Genomic DNA, 15,706 nt, shown 5'->3' on the forward strand with positions numbered 1-15,706 from the left:
GTCTACCTTAATTAGTATTTTCAAACAAACCATGACTTGTCATCTATTCAAGATACTTTAAAAGTTTCTTCAATGGGAATAAGACTTCAATAATTTTAAAGTTGATCAAACAAGTATGATAGAGCATATTTTGTTCTTATATTTATTTCAACAATTACATAAAACAATATCACTACTGAGTAATTAGCTTTAATTCAATACGACTCAAATAAGTATGTTAGTATCTTAATAGTATCTTAATTAAAGCTTATTCATTCGATTTTCATGTTAGAGTTGCATTCATATTGAAATGTATATAAACGTCATGTAAGAATTTTGTACTGATGTGGAAACATATGACATTTGATTGCATTTTTTTTTCCTTTTTCAAAGTTCTTGCTCCTGATCGTTCATTAGATTTCCTATCAATCACCACCTTCTTCTTCATCGTCCTTGAACTCACGAAGTGCGACTCCAATTCCATAGAACATGTGTGCAACATTCTTGGATTCATATTTCATATTTTTCAAATCGTCAATTGTACATTGTAGATCTTGTGTTATAGGAACCATGGGACATTTGATTGTCGCAGCAACTCTAGGCCACACCCACTCTCTTTGAAGAGGGTTTGAAAAGTTTACTACACCCACAAAGTTCAAGATTAATGGAATCTTAATATTGTCAATTAAAATTGGGATTATTCGTTTTGTCTTTGCACCTGGAAATTAAAAAAGAAAACAAACTTAATAACTTAATGTTTACTGTTTTTTTTCAACATTGTGTCGTATTGTACTAATCACATAGGGTAGGAATCATTAATGTTATTAATTTTGGTTGGTTTATTCGTTGTCTTTATATCCCACATTTAATTTGGCATTTTGAAATAATAATAATCATGTAAGTTGACATAGATATCTTGAAAATAGACACATTCATCTTGAAATTCGTAATCACTATTAGTGTTCTGGCATATACGAGACATGTATGTCGACTAACAGAACATGCATCTAGAAGCCAATTGTTTTTGTCAACTATCAATCCCTTCGATAAATTTCCTCATACAATACATCCAAACGCGAACATAAAAGTGTTAATGCTACTGAATACAATAATAAATTCCGATAGATGTTGTGATATTTAGGACTGACTGCAGAACGGTAACTTTCTGTATAAACCATAGTTACACATAAAGCTTTGGTTACACAGGCAATTATTTTTCACCTGAAATTCATTTTAATCGAGCTTCACGTGAAATTCATGTGAAATTTACATGAAACTAACATGATTTTCATGTGAAATTCACTAAACACAAATTTCATATGATCATTTCGTGCGAATTTCACGTGAGGGTTCCAATCATCCGAATTTAACGTGAACTCTGTCACTTAGTTTATTTGCTCAATTCATGTGAAAATCATGTGAAATTCATGTGAAAATCATGTGAAACAATTTGGCCTATTTGGAATAACCTAAATGCCCGTGGTAAACACTTGAAAATAACTTGCTGCGCTGGTCATCTAGTGTGCACCACGTGATTGAGTTTATTTCTTCATAGAACGAAAAAATGTAACAAACATTCCTTAATGGTTTGTGAGACATATATTAGTACTTACCTGGAGATAAGGACTGGGCGAATTTTAATGCAAAATCGCATTCTTCACTGTGTTCAAATCCTGTAGAAAGAATAACTATAACTCTTCTGCATCTGTAAAGAGAAATATAAGTGAGGCTCTAAAGGAAACTATGTATATTTATATATATATATATATATATATATATATATATATATATGTCTGAAAAATTCCCAACGCTATTAGAACTGTCAAATTTGCGATGCAAATTTTTGGTCGTTCTCTCCGCGGGACTCGAACTCGTATCGCTGTGACATCTATGGCAACACCACTTGCACAAAGTCCAGCGCCCTAGACTGCTCGGCCAGCTAGGCTATTTAAAAGTATTGCTTTCGCTGAACTTGTCATTCCTCCTCGTAGGATTAATCTAGGGCTGTAACTTAGTACACGATGTATGGTAGTACGGGACATTTCATTAAGATGTTATTATGTAGGATAAAGGATCAAATTAATGATGCATGTCATGTCACAACAAATCAATATTATACAAACGTCTCAGAATGTGACGACTCTATTCGCTACACTGCTCCATCGGATCAAATTGATACAGGGAAGATATGTAAACGTATAGAAATGTCTGAAAAATTCCCAAAGATGTTAGAACTATCAAATTTGCTATGCAAATTTTTGGTCGTTCATATATAAGGTTAAAAGAATGTCTTTCCATTTCAGATTTCAAGATTGCGTTTGCATCCCTATTTTTGACAGAACACTTTCTATTTCCGAACCTGTTGAAATGTTTCGATACTTTACTTTTTAGTGCGAAATAAATCCATTTCATTACCTTTCACCTTTAAGACTTTTGTGATTACTGCCTTAGCCTTTTGCTAGTATTGTAATTTTATGAGAATTTAATAAGATGCATGTCTAAACATTTCCTTAGTTAAGGAAAGCAAGGAATCAAGAATTCGAATAGTAATAAAAAAAAAGATATAAATCAGTACTAACGACTAGACAGTAAAAATGTACGCAATCAGTAAAGATCATGAAATAACCACAATAACATGCGTGTTTAAACAAAGGTAAATTGGCAACATGGACTCACTAAAAACTGTAAGCATGGACCAGGAGAACCGGTGGGGTAAGCGTCTTATCCTTTTCGAAAATGATAATTGTTTCAACTTGCGTAAAAAAAGTTGTTTTAGACACAGTAATGTATTTAACGAAATAAAAATATTTCAGTTGTTAGCTACATGACATGAAGTCGAAGACTTTCCCTGTTATTATTAGTACTTACTTATTAGCGATTGTTTCTGCCGTGTTAGGATATTTGTCTGTGCCAGCTAAGTCATCTCTTCCAGGGATAAACAGTTTTATGTTGTGTCTTTCACCTTCAAGTTCTTTAGCCATATCGACCATGAATTTGATATCTCTGTCTGTATTGGCATAAACCACAAAAGCATCGAATCTCTCGTCATCTAGAACGATAAAGTAAAGGTTGAAAATTTCGGCAGTCCCTCTTTATTCTTTGTGTTGTTCTTTAAAACCTACTCTTGGTCTACTTTTGATGATCAGTACATATGTTAGGAAAGTTAGGAAAGTTGCGTTGCAAGATATCAATTAACCGATCAATTATAGGCTTTAGAGAGCCCAAATCTCTTAAATGGTGATATCTAACTTGATTAAAATGGTCAAAATAATGTTGCATAGAAATTGAGAGCTACTTAGTCATAATGGAGGTCAAATCTTGAGTGAGAATCAAATACCAGTAAAGAATTAGAAAAAAATGTTAAAAACAAATGCCTTGATTCGTCTATTAACTGAAACTAAATTTAAACTTTTTGTTCCATTCAAGTGGGTATTGAAAAACTTCATAATTAAGCGTCAGTTCCTGTAAGAATCAGGCAGTAGGTGAAACATGGTACGAAAAAACATCATTTGGATAGTGTAATTTGACTATTTACACCATCAAAATCAAGGAAAACATACAAGATTTTCCATATCATGCTGAACCATTGAGCTACAATTTCATTGAAATACACTGAAAATTTCAAAAAATCTCTTTTCTAACATTCTATTGAAAAAAATGAGAGCAAAGCCAGTGACGCATAAAAAAAGAGGTCTTTACAAATAAAGAAAGCACCCTTGAGTGATATTACATTGTCAGATCAGTGGGGTTTTGACATGCATGTTTCTGATTTTTCCAATTCTGTCCGATTCTTACAAACACTTATGCTTAAATACAAGTAAACCAAAACATTAACAGAAATCTAAACGCATTATGATTGATCAATATGTAAACTAAATAATATAACTACCTCCGAAACCAACGACACCAATCTTATGTTCGTATGTATAACAGTCCTATATTAAGGTTATAATAGACCCACTGATATAAACACACTTATAACACATATACAAATCACTGCGGCACCATCTGAAAATGCCGTGAATGGGCTTGACATATCATATGTCTTACCTTTGACGTAGGCATGGGGGTTCGGTGGTCGCGGCGATCTCCTTGGAACAAGGAAAGTACTAGTATTACAACGGTGACAAACGAGCTTATTACATTTGGTGAAGCACTGCAGTAAGAAAAAAAACCTTGTCCACACAAAACAAAACAAAAAACAAAAACAAAAAAAACACTTCGAACCGCCTTAAAACTTTCTAGCTTTGAGCATGTTACCTGTCATCACTGGGGGGCCTGGCCTAGGAACAGATACATGTTGAGATCGTGACGTCTGATGTTCTATATCCTTTCCTGAAATACACCGTAAGTAGTGAAACAGCAAATTTTACCACATATTACTAATTATAATTTTAACATTATATCGAGCAACAATAACCCTTAAAATTTAGAAGAAACAGTATAATTCTTCAACCAAAACCAATAAATAAATAAATAAAGAAAGCGTAGAAATTTGAATTCAGTACTATTGATAAATATAAATCATGTTGAAAGCAGGAGAATAGACGCGAAGATTTATTGAATTGTAAATTTAACTGAGAGTATTTTCTTCCTAAGATGACCGAGGTAACGATAAGTTTATTGTGTGAATGTTTGTCTTTATATCGATCAAGCTAAAACGTCAGTTCTTCTGTTATGAACTTGGATTTTTCTTGAAAGGAAAATCAAGGGAACCAGGATTCGGGCGACAATTATAGATTATAATCAAAAGTTAACGAAAAGACAGGCAAAATAGACACACACAACAAAGAACATGAAGTAACTAAAATAACATGTATAAAGAAAAAATGTAAATGAACAAATCGGACTCGACTAAGAAGTAGAAAGATGGACTAGGTGCACCGGTAGAATGAACGCCCTCTGCTTATCCAGAAATACTCGCAGGGTTGCTCATAAATGTCATGTCTGTGACACGGTAAACAAATTGGTTTTCATGGTGTAGATGGATACGTCATAACGATCCACGAGTTCGTGATGACGATTATAGAACATTTGTGGCGATGACTTGAATCTTGTAGGAACTTATCATTGTTACTGAATATGAACATTATTCCTTGTTTTTTTTCAAACGATTCGGGATATGTACAAAGTAATTTTATTTATAATATTTAAATGTCTTAACTTGCACGTTTGAGTGGCTGCACATAAATATAATTTGACTTCCTGTAGGCAACAAATATATGAACTTTTATTAAATACTTCCTGGGTTAAAAAATGTGCAAGTAAACAAATCGTTGAAATATTCCTTTACCCCAAAATATTAACTTGTAAAAAATTCCCCACTAGTTGTTAGCTTCTAAGTACTTACTTATATTCCTCTCACATTCTGTGATGACATCCGGTCTCTGTATCCTCAGTAGATGCTGAATTAATCTGTCAATGTTTGGTGTCAGCTGTGCCCGTGTCGACCAGTTGTCTAAGAGAGCACATGTTGGACTGTCTGATTGTTCAAATTTCCGTATTTCTTGGTTACTATAGCCTATAACTTCTGCTAGCCCATACCAGTCACTAGTGAACTCCCCTATAACGAACCCCTCAATGTCTAAGTAATTCGAAATTTGTTTCCTGGCACTCGTTCTAAGAGCAAGAATAGGAACGTTTTTGCTGAACTCGATCAAATCTTTGAAACCTTCGTGATCCGCCATTAGAAACTATAACTTCACTATATAGTACTTGACGATAATACTTTACACTAAACAATTCGGGTAACAGCTTATTTCCCCCAACACCTACTAACTATGTATATCTGTGTGATTAAGCCTAAGAAAAATACAATGTTTGAAGTATAAATCTTCCGGGATTCCCAACTCAATCGATTTCGATATTTTTATCGCTACATCATGACGATTCAGGTCTATATTTGGCAGATTTAAAGGGTCTAAAGAGAGATAGGTTTTCACAAGTTTAATCCTTAATGGTATACCGAGTAAAGCCTCACTCATTGGGTAGCGTTTATATAGGATGTATTCTTTTCTTAAAACTATTCCAATTGGCTAAGACAGGAAACGGAAGTTTTTTTTCTACATATGCGTGCATATATGCTGATATTGATACACGTATGTTTATTGTATTCGTGTATTATAAAAAAATATATCTTACATGGGAGATTTTATGTACATGTTAAATCAAATTAAAAATCATTAATACGTTACCCTGACCTAATTGATATGAGACAGGAATATTAAGTATTTTGTATGTACTGGTATGGGGCGACCATTCAATTTTGAGGGGGAGGGGGGCGGCTTTGCAGAATAACTATTTTTGAAAATTGATACCTAGATTTGACAGAATTTTTTGTTATCGCTCTTAATCACTCTGATCTGAATATTATGTTTTTACACATGCGACAGGGGCGGATCCAGGATTTAAGTTTAGGGGGGAGCGTAAATTGAATTAAATACCGTGCAAAGCAAGGCAAAATATATTATGGGGTGAAACTTGTGGTGATTATTTTTTCTTATCGATTTAAGGTGGGGCGTACGCCCGGTACGCCAGTCCTTGGATCCGCGCCTGTACGAAAATGAGTAGTTTGATTTGATGTCAGTAAACGGTTGATATTTTAACGAATAAATAGTTTGATCCGAAGAAATTTTCCATGCCCAACCCCCCTCCCCCTTCATCTCCGGAGACTGAGTTGCTTACCATGTTTTATGTATGGTGGTTTTCAGTTGCTATGTTGTCTGTTGAAATTAATTTGCATCTCCTTTGTAATTTCAGATTATTGATGCGCAATTATTTTTTTTTACTTTCAAAAACCATAACGATACTTAAAATGGTTTTTAACTATTTTATATCCCAAGACCGTAGCTGGGTTTGCATGAACCCGATTTGAAAGAATCTGGATTTTGTACGGTCTTACTCCGACATTGGTACTTACTCATATAAAACCACTTGATGCACTGGTAATGTCATTATCAACATTCACTTTTAAATTTTAACGATAAGTTAACGATGTGATGTCAGGTAGGTCTGGTTTATAAACCCAATTCGTATTCGAATAGACTTGCTACTAGTCTCTCTGTATTAAAAGTTTACAAAATGTAGAAACAGTGGCGGATCCAGAGTAACTGAGTTTTAGGTAATAGGGGGAGGGGTGGCCAAAAATATTTCTTGATAGGATCATCGGTGAGCATCATGAAATGATCCGAATTTGCTAGGGGGTTGGGGGCATGCTCCCTCAAGAAAATTTGGAAATATTAAACCTCAAATCCTGCATTCTGATGGTATCTTGAACAATTTTTCAACAATTTTAAAAATTGCAATTTTCTAAGAGGGGCGGTCCCCCTGGATCCGCCACAGAAACTGTAAACTATTCACTACAAATGTATACAACTGCTGTACTACAAATAGTGTATGAATATTTGATAGTATTGATATTAAATTATTACAGAGAGACATGTTGCAAATCTAGTGCACAGGTCTTTTATCAACAACTTAATAAAACCGTTTTACTCAGTGATGTACTTACTGTTTGACACAGTCGACTTGTTTCCTTTAGGGGGGTATATCAATTTGGGTAAATATCCTGTACTGAGTTGTCGAGATTTGCCCGATAAAACTGACCCTGTAGTATTTTTGAAAGTGAAAAAAGGTCTTAAAACCAGTGTATCCAAATCCAAACACCAGAGCAGAAGCACCCAATGATCATACCCGTGAGGTAGATGTATAAGGTAGAACTATACGAAAATCAGGATTTCCAATAAGCAATGCAGTTGGAGTAATCCTCTATGGTGCCGAATTTTGTAAATTAATATCCGAATCATACCTAACTAAATTTAGGTTACAGACCACCAATTCAACCAATGAGCATTTGCAAAAATAGTCCTACGCAGAAATTACCCCTGTTCCTCATAGTGCTGTGAAAAAAGTTCTCATCTCATTTAAAAAAATTTAACAGTTTCTGAAAGGAAAAACATTTCTGTCATTTTATAGGTGCATTTTGCTTCTTGTGATGTGAAGCCTAATCTCCATAATGATTTCTAAATATACCCCTATTTTGTGAAAACACTGGGATTTCCCATGCTATTTGTAGACACTTCACTTCCGGTGACCAGTACTGCACTGCAAGTCTGCTAACCCCACATGCCATTCTGAGGATTGTGAGCTGACATATGTAGAATCATGCTGATATATAGTCCTCTGTAGGTTAAAGTTAAGGTAAAGTCCAGAGAAGCCATTGAATATTGTGAAATTAGCATAGAAGCCTATGGGAAGTGGAATTAGTGGTTTTTAGCCTAAAGCTTAATGCTGTTCATATCCGGTGCCTATGCAGAGTATTACGTATATATATAGCAAATATCATCCCACTCAGAAGGTAAAAAGAAACATTAAGGGGAGTAATGATTAAACGTGTTAAGAATGTACGTCTTTCCATCAATAGGGTAGCATAGGCCACAAAGGGATTAGAATCAAACGATCGTTAGTGAAGGAGAAGAAAGAAAGGTATTGGACATGAGAGCAAGTCCAACAATGGTCCAGTGACAGACGGAGGTCTCTGTCGATGAAATTATTTGCAGAAAAGCATAACAGGAATAAGTAAGTACAATACTAAGCTTTAGGGCACTCATTCAATAAGAAAAAATAAAAAAATATCAAATATCATGATAATTAATAAATATAATATTATATATCGAGGCTTTATCTTGTGTTATTTTTTCTTCTCCTTTGAATTATTTGTATTACTATCATCTTCATCCTCTGTACTCTGTATCATAGCAACCATGCCAAGGGAGTATAACATGTGCAAGGTTGCCTTAGTGTTATACCTCATACTCCTAAGGTCATCAATTGTGCACTGCCAGTCTTCTTTGTTCGGAATTAGAGGAGTTTTTATTACATTAGCTATTCTATTCCATACCCACTCTCGTTGAGACTCATTGAAATAATTCACTTGTCCCACGTGTTTAAGAATCGATGGTACTTCGATGTCATCGAGCATTATTGGGATCACTCGTCTAGATTTTGCCCCTGAAGTAAAAAAATAAAAAATAAATACGAAAAAACGCTATTCTGAGGCTAAACGTATATAGCAGCATTCCGATCTTGGTATCTGTTCTGTTTTTTTTCTTCTTCTTTCTGGTTTTTCTAACATTATCATCTCTTGAAGCTTCTAGAATCATAACAGATTTGAAAGTGCTTAATGGTGAATTATTTTCAAATGTATAGTATTCACAAAGTCCTATGACTTGCTGACATGAGACGGAGTAATTCAAGTTACTTTAAAAGCAAAACAAACTAAAAAAAAATAATAATAATAAAAAAAAAAAATAAATAAATGAAAAAAATGAAATAAAATAAAAAAAAATAATAATAATTTTTAATCTAAACAAAAACAAATATTTTTAAAGAGTAATCAAGGGAACCAAGATTCTAGCGGAAATCAAAAGAAGGTAATCCGGGGACAAAGACCAGACATAGAAAACAGACAAACACAACAAAGAACATAAAGTAACTAAAATAATACATACAAAGTAACAAAAGTAAATGAGCGACTTTTTAAAAAGTCATATTTACGTTAAAACTCGGACCGAATTCCTCATCTATGTCTGTATCAAAAGTCTTCGGTTACATGTACCACAGGCGCTTGCGGTTCAGATGGTTTCGACCACTCCCCCTTTTTTCCGAAAACCAATCAATTTAAATTGATAAAAATCGTATACTGTAAGTTTCTGGGTCCATTCAGTGAGACAATCACAAAGAAATGCCTAATACCACATACATGTATAATTTATAAATTCGACTCGGTACTACATGGTTCTCAAAAAATGGGGGATAATCGAAACCATACCTCCGAGGGGAAGGGGAAGGGGGGGTGCACTCCAATACTTCTCTGATAGGGGGTGTCGCTGGGATTCTATATCATCACCCTATCCATATAATGTTCTTTTGATAAAAATAGCCCTTTTCATATATTTTGTCGGAAAAAAAAACTTAATCCTATATATATGAGGAGTTTTCTCTTGATTATGATACGCTAAGACATAATAACAATATTCATCATGCTATTATTCTACAAATACGAAATAATTAATTACAACAGATGATATGACAAGGATGTTTTTGACTATACATATATATATTAATGTAAATTTTATTGACTTAGGGTAGGGGACATTACTTATGTCTATTGAAATCAATGATATGTTTGAATCATATTCAATTGATCAAAGCCTATCGAGCTTTCATTTGAATCAGAATGAAATCAGTCCATGTTTCTTCGATGCTTACTTGAGATTGATGTAAATTGCTGAATACAAACGTTCCAATGATTTTTAAGAGTTGTGTCCCTTACCCTAGGTCTACCTAATTATGTTCGTTCCAATATTCACACGGTACCTATTCCAGCGGCACGTCCTATCACCTTATATATTGGAAGTGCCCCCTCTCCTCCCCCCCCCCAAAAAAAAAACATCCGTACCCACAGTCCCTATTTAGGTTACGTATACGTTATTATGATACAAAGTCTTTTAATAACATACAAACCTGGTGACAGTGAGTGAGAAAACTTCAAAGCAAAGTCACAGTATTCGCTGTCTTCAAAATCCTTTGACATCACCAACAATACTTTCCGACATCTGTAAATTAATGGGGGCGGGGCGATTAAAATATATTCAACGTTTTAAAATGTCTAAGAAGTTTTTGTTTTAAACTTATTTTATCATAATAGCTAATTAAAAGGAATTTCAAGTAAAACGATGGTGCGAATTGTGGCTCTCTAAAGATAGAATAAAAAAAAAATGATTTAATCCAATTGTGTAAGGTAATTGTTATCAGAAATAACGGTTAACATGAATGATCAGTCAGTATGCGATTAATAAGGACCATCCTGACCTTAGAAAGGAGAATTCAAGAATGGTTCCAAAAATGGGGGTTCCAGGCTATCATTATCTCATTTAGGTCCAAAATTTGCACGAAATTACAAAAAAATCCATACATTTGTAACACAAGGTTCCCACCCCGACCTCCCCCAGCATTTTCCCAATTTTTCGAAAAAAAGAAGGCCCAAACTTTTATTTGCTTATGTTTGTCCAAATTTCGCACGAAAATTCAATATTTTCCAACAAATAAAGGGGGTTCACGGCAGCTGTGGACCCTAGTGGGTCCGCCTTTGTGACCTCGAACGACCCGATTAATTTGATTCACAGTTATCAGTCGGGTTTCATTTCAAGGAATATAAGCGTTACATTGTTGAGATCAGCAAAGGGCTAATATATTTCTTTGGTTTAGCGTGTTTTTTTTTCGACCTGAAGATGTCAGTGATAGTTTTACAGAGGACCTCGCCCAGATATGCCAACTATATTATAACCGTCCATAACAACATACATCGACGATTTTGCTATGTTTCCCTCGTCACTTTGGGAAGAACTTCCTTCAATAGACCAGAGCAAAAATTGTACTTTAAGCTTAAGGGCACCAGATAATATCAAATTTACTTGTATTTTGTCGCAAAGGATTCTTATTATTTTTTGGGGCGCAGTTCAACTACGAAATTTGAAAAATGAATGATTTGTGACGCAACAGAGTCCTATTTGGCGCAAAGGGAAATCGTTCTCAGCCAGATACCTCATTTGTCAAAATCAGTCAATGCGGATATTCCTTGATTGTTATTATATCTACCAATTAGCTATCATATCTGCAGTGAGAATGTATCTCTCTGTGCCAGCTAAGTCGTCCCTCCCCGGTATAAACAACTTGATACAATACTGTTCTTCCAGAATCTTAACCATTTCTTTTACAAACTGTGTATCTCTTAGGCTATTTCTGAATACAACGAACGCATCGTACCTCTTAGGAACATCTAGAAATCATTAAAGAATTCTAAATAAGCACCACACAAAATCATTGACTTCCTGGATACAAATAATGACAGCGAGCAATATAGTTTGAGTTGTATATAAATACAAGTGTGTTTATAAGAATCAGGCAAAATGGGAAAAATCAGAAACATGCATGTCAAAACCCCTGACAATATCATATCACTCAAGGATACTTTCTCCATTTGAAAAAAAAAAAAACATTATTGATTTAATCTCAATATCACTGGCTTTGCGCAGGAATTTTTCAATAGAATCTCACAAAATGAGGTTTTTGACAGAGTTATCTGCCCTTGAAATTTTCATTTTCAATGCATTTCAATGAAATCAATGGGCTAGCATGATATGGACACTTTTTTCTGTTTTTCTTGATTCTGATGGTGCAAACATCTATTAATTACACTATCAAAATAATGGGTTTTTTTCATACCATGTTTCACCGACTGCTTGATTCTTACAGGGACTAACACTTAATGAAAATTGCCACAAAATATACCCTTAGATATTGCTACGCGTTTTGTTACTTTCATTTTCTTGAAACTTAGAAAGAAACACAAAAGAACCATAGATTAGTAGCGACCATCTTATAATTTTTACTTACAATGATAATTCATAAAACCGTTGAAAATATGGAAAAATTGATATAACTGAAAGAAACTAGTCAAACAAATTTTCATTTTATAATAAAGAAGGCATTAGGCCAGTCATTAACACAAACAAAATCGTTAGGTGGCTCTGTGCTTTACAAAAAATGATAAATAATAAATAAATAATAAATGTAACTATGTTAATACGGTAGTGGTATCTCTCTAATATAATCGTTGTATTTCCTGGACTTGTATACTAGGCTATTCCTTATATCTTTATAAATATTAAGTTGTTTTTCATTATTTAATGTTTTACAGTAGTTATAAATCACGTTGAAATTAAAATTACCGCTTTCCAAAAAACTCTCTTTACTAGAAGGTTGGTGTTCATTCTTTCGTGACTGTCTGTAAAAATCAACGTCTCTTACTGAAAATTTCAAATCATTAATATATAAGGCAAAAAAAAAGATGTCTGTTAATGTTACTTTAACTATCTATTTTTTTCTGCCCATCCAAGCACAATTTATTGGTATTTTTAATGAAATACCACTATACCATCATTTTTCAGTAGAGCCCTATTTGAGTCAAGAAATTTTCTCATAAGTTCTATATGAAATAGGAAATAAAATGACTTCACCTACCAAGCTACCCTATTTTTCATCCAATGTAACCTTTTGAAATAGACATATTTTCCTTGGTCTAATATCAAAACATAGAGTCTACAGTTTGAAACAATAAAACTTGAATTGAACGAATAATTTAATTCAAACAAGTTCAGTACAAACGTACACTCCTTGAAACGTTCACGTTTCCCATTTTAGCGTTCGTGCATAGTTTATCGTGCGTTTAAACATCGTTTTGCGTTCGTTTAAACGCACGATAGAAGCGTTTGGTTTTTTTTTGTACTTTGATTATTTCCTTCATTCAACTGTTATTTTCATACTTTTTGCTATTATTAATTTATATAATTTCATCAATTCTATTTTCTAATTTTTCTTTCGTCATTATTTGTTATTATTATTATTTTTTTCATAGTTCGTCCATCGTGCGTTTAAACGCACGCTGTGAGCGTTCGTCTATCGTGCGTTTAAACGCACTCTAGGAGCGTTCGTTTATCGTGCGTTTGGTGTGCGTTTAGCGTGCGTTTAGGCATCGTGCGTGCTGGAAACCTAAACGTTTCAAGGTGTGTATACCAATAATGCATCATACAGTTTAAAATGTATGAAAACATTCATGCAGTAAAACGGTCACCGTACTCGCTATATACTTAACGTAAACCGGGGTATAGATACTTTAAGTTAGTTTGGACAAAGTAAATATGAACTAATTTTTTTGTCTTGTAGATCTACAGTACACACTTTTATGAAAATTTAGACAAATCCTGCAGTTTTCGTTTTGTTAAGTCGTTTGTGTGTTTTTTTTATAATCTGCGTTTTTGTTTGTTTGTTATTTGTTGTTTTTTTTATATCATAATAAGATAATGCATTCAATGTCGTTTATTTAAGATAGCATGTAAGGTGCATGCAGAATTAATTAATGGAGGATTAGCTAAACCATTTTTTTTGGCTCTTTATCTCGCGAAAAACTTAAATCTTAAGTATATATTTGCATTCTTTTTCAATATCCGTGACAGTGACTCGGATTAAATTACGTAATTCGACACAGGTAATGATCTTTCCAAAAGTGAAAAAAAAAAAAAAACTATTGCCTCCCCCCTCCCCCCCCCCGGCCTACACATACTTACATATATTCACTTTACAGTCCATGAGAACGTCAGGTCTTTGAATCTCCTGCAAATATCGGATCAATGCATCAATAGTAGGAGACATGTGTTCCCTTGTCGCCCAACAGTCCAAAAGAGCTTCCGTGGGTTTGGAGAACCGTTCAAACATATTTATCTCTGTATTTCCAAATCCAATGATTTCTGCTAGACCTATCCAGTCATTCGTATAATCGTTCACAAGATTTCCTTCTTGGTCCAAATAACTAGCTAGTTTAGTTTTAGCGGACTGTCTCAGTCCACTTAATGGCACATTTATACATTGGTCTACGAGTTCTTTGATTTCGAATTTTTCTGTTGCAGCCATCGACCACTATCATAATTAGTACACTTGCAAAGTAACTTATATCTTGAGTGCTTATATAAAACCTCCGTTTAGATATTGATAACTTTTTATAATCATTATGTCATCAGCCTTGATTTTGGTTGCGATTGAGAAGGTTAATTCTTTCGTTGCAAGGCGCACAATGTAAAGGTTCTTGTGTATATTTAAACATTTCAACCGATATTTTATTTACAAAACATTTGAAAATGATAAAATTTTTCGATAAATGGTTTAAATTAATTCTCTCTGTTGAGCGGTTGGCTTATATACCAACCAATGACAATAGTCACCTGTGACTGAGGAAAACAAATACTTTATTCGCATGTATTTTATTTACATACTTGTGTAAAAGTTCACCTTTACTTCATTACTATCTTTGTTCTTGAGTACCTTTCCTTGTTTTGTTTTACCGAAAAGTCAATTTTACAACATACAAATAAAAAGGGCAATGAACCTGTCATTGTCGCATGAATGTTTATACTAGAGGGACTGGTTCATGCATGCGGAAGTTATCGTATCAACGAATGACGATCGGGTTCACAAGTCTTTAAGAAAGGGGAGCAACTATTTGATTTTAAGGGGCTAGGATCAAACTTGAAATAAAAAGGCAGGACAATGATGTATGGTTATTAAAATTCCAAAATGAACAATTGAGTAAATGCAAGACTTGCTAAAAAATTATAAAATGTCATGCAGGTCAGAAATTATTCTGAAAAAAAAAATTAGGACACTAAAGGTGATCTTAGTCCCCAATAGCAATCAATTTGTTGCTCCATAATGGCATGCTAATGCTAATATAAAAATTACAACCTTAAGTATTATGGTGATGTTTACAATAAAACGGAAATATGTTTGTTTTACAACAATAGGCCGGGCTTCGAGTATTTATGAAAGGGGGTTCCGATCTTGAGTTTAAAAAATGGCACATGCAGGCTAGTATGATTCTGTCCAAAATTAACAAACTTTTGCAACAAAAGGGAGAGAGTGCAACTTCCGGAACCGTCACATGTATTCGTCACAGTGCTCCAAATTAAATGGATAATGAATACAACACAGTTTAGTGAAGTTTTTGCAAAAAAAAAAAACAACAAAAAAAACAACAAAAAAAAAAAACAACAAAAAAAAACCAAAAAAAAAAAAAAAAACCGCGGTTTTGTGTATGCAGAATCACAGTGTTGAA

General features: G+C 33.9%; 3 protein-coding genes across 3 annotated transcripts; all 3 read right to left on the bottom strand.

Annotated features, from left to right (window-relative positions):
• Positions 1-128: 128 nt before the first annotated feature.
• LOC148612045 (myeloid differentiation primary response protein MyD88-like) lies at positions 129-6,090 on the bottom strand. Its single transcript, XM_088593142.1, has 5 exons — positions 5,330-6,090; positions 4,240-4,314; positions 2,848-3,028; positions 1,593-1,684; positions 129-697 (listed from the first exon to the last, which is right to left on the bottom strand). Exons 1-5 carry the CDS (start codon positions 5,664-5,666, stop codon positions 405-407), a joined length of 978 nt encoding a protein of 325 aa, XP_088449268.1. The 5' UTR covers positions 5,667-6,090; the 3' UTR covers positions 129-404.
• Positions 6,091-8,612: 2,522 nt separating this feature from the next.
• On the bottom strand, positions 8,613-14,743 carry LOC148612046 (myeloid differentiation primary response protein MyD88-like). The gene is made up of 5 exons (XM_088593147.1): positions 14,166-14,743; positions 12,771-12,848; positions 11,638-11,818; positions 10,504-10,595; positions 8,613-8,988 (listed from the first exon to the last, which is right to left on the bottom strand). Coding segments are annotated over exons 1-4 (603 nt in total). The 5' UTR covers positions 14,509-14,743; the 3' UTR covers positions 8,613-8,988; positions 10,504-10,594.
• On the bottom strand, positions 8,669-10,573 carry LOC148612047 (myeloid differentiation primary response protein MyD88-like). Its single transcript, XM_088595354.1, has 2 exons — positions 10,504-10,573; positions 8,669-8,988 (listed from the first exon to the last, which is right to left on the bottom strand). Exons 1-2 carry the CDS (start codon positions 10,571-10,573, stop codon positions 8,669-8,671), a joined length of 390 nt encoding a protein of 129 aa, XP_088451480.1.
• Positions 14,744-15,706: the final 963 nt, after the last annotated feature.

This window comes from Perna viridis, chromosome 7, assembly GCF_037379345.1.
Source record: "Perna viridis isolate PV_CMFRI_1.1 ecotype Kerala chromosome 7, ASM3737934v1, whole genome shotgun sequence".
NCBI lineage: Eukaryota > Metazoa > Mollusca > Bivalvia > Mytilida > Mytilidae > Perna > Perna viridis.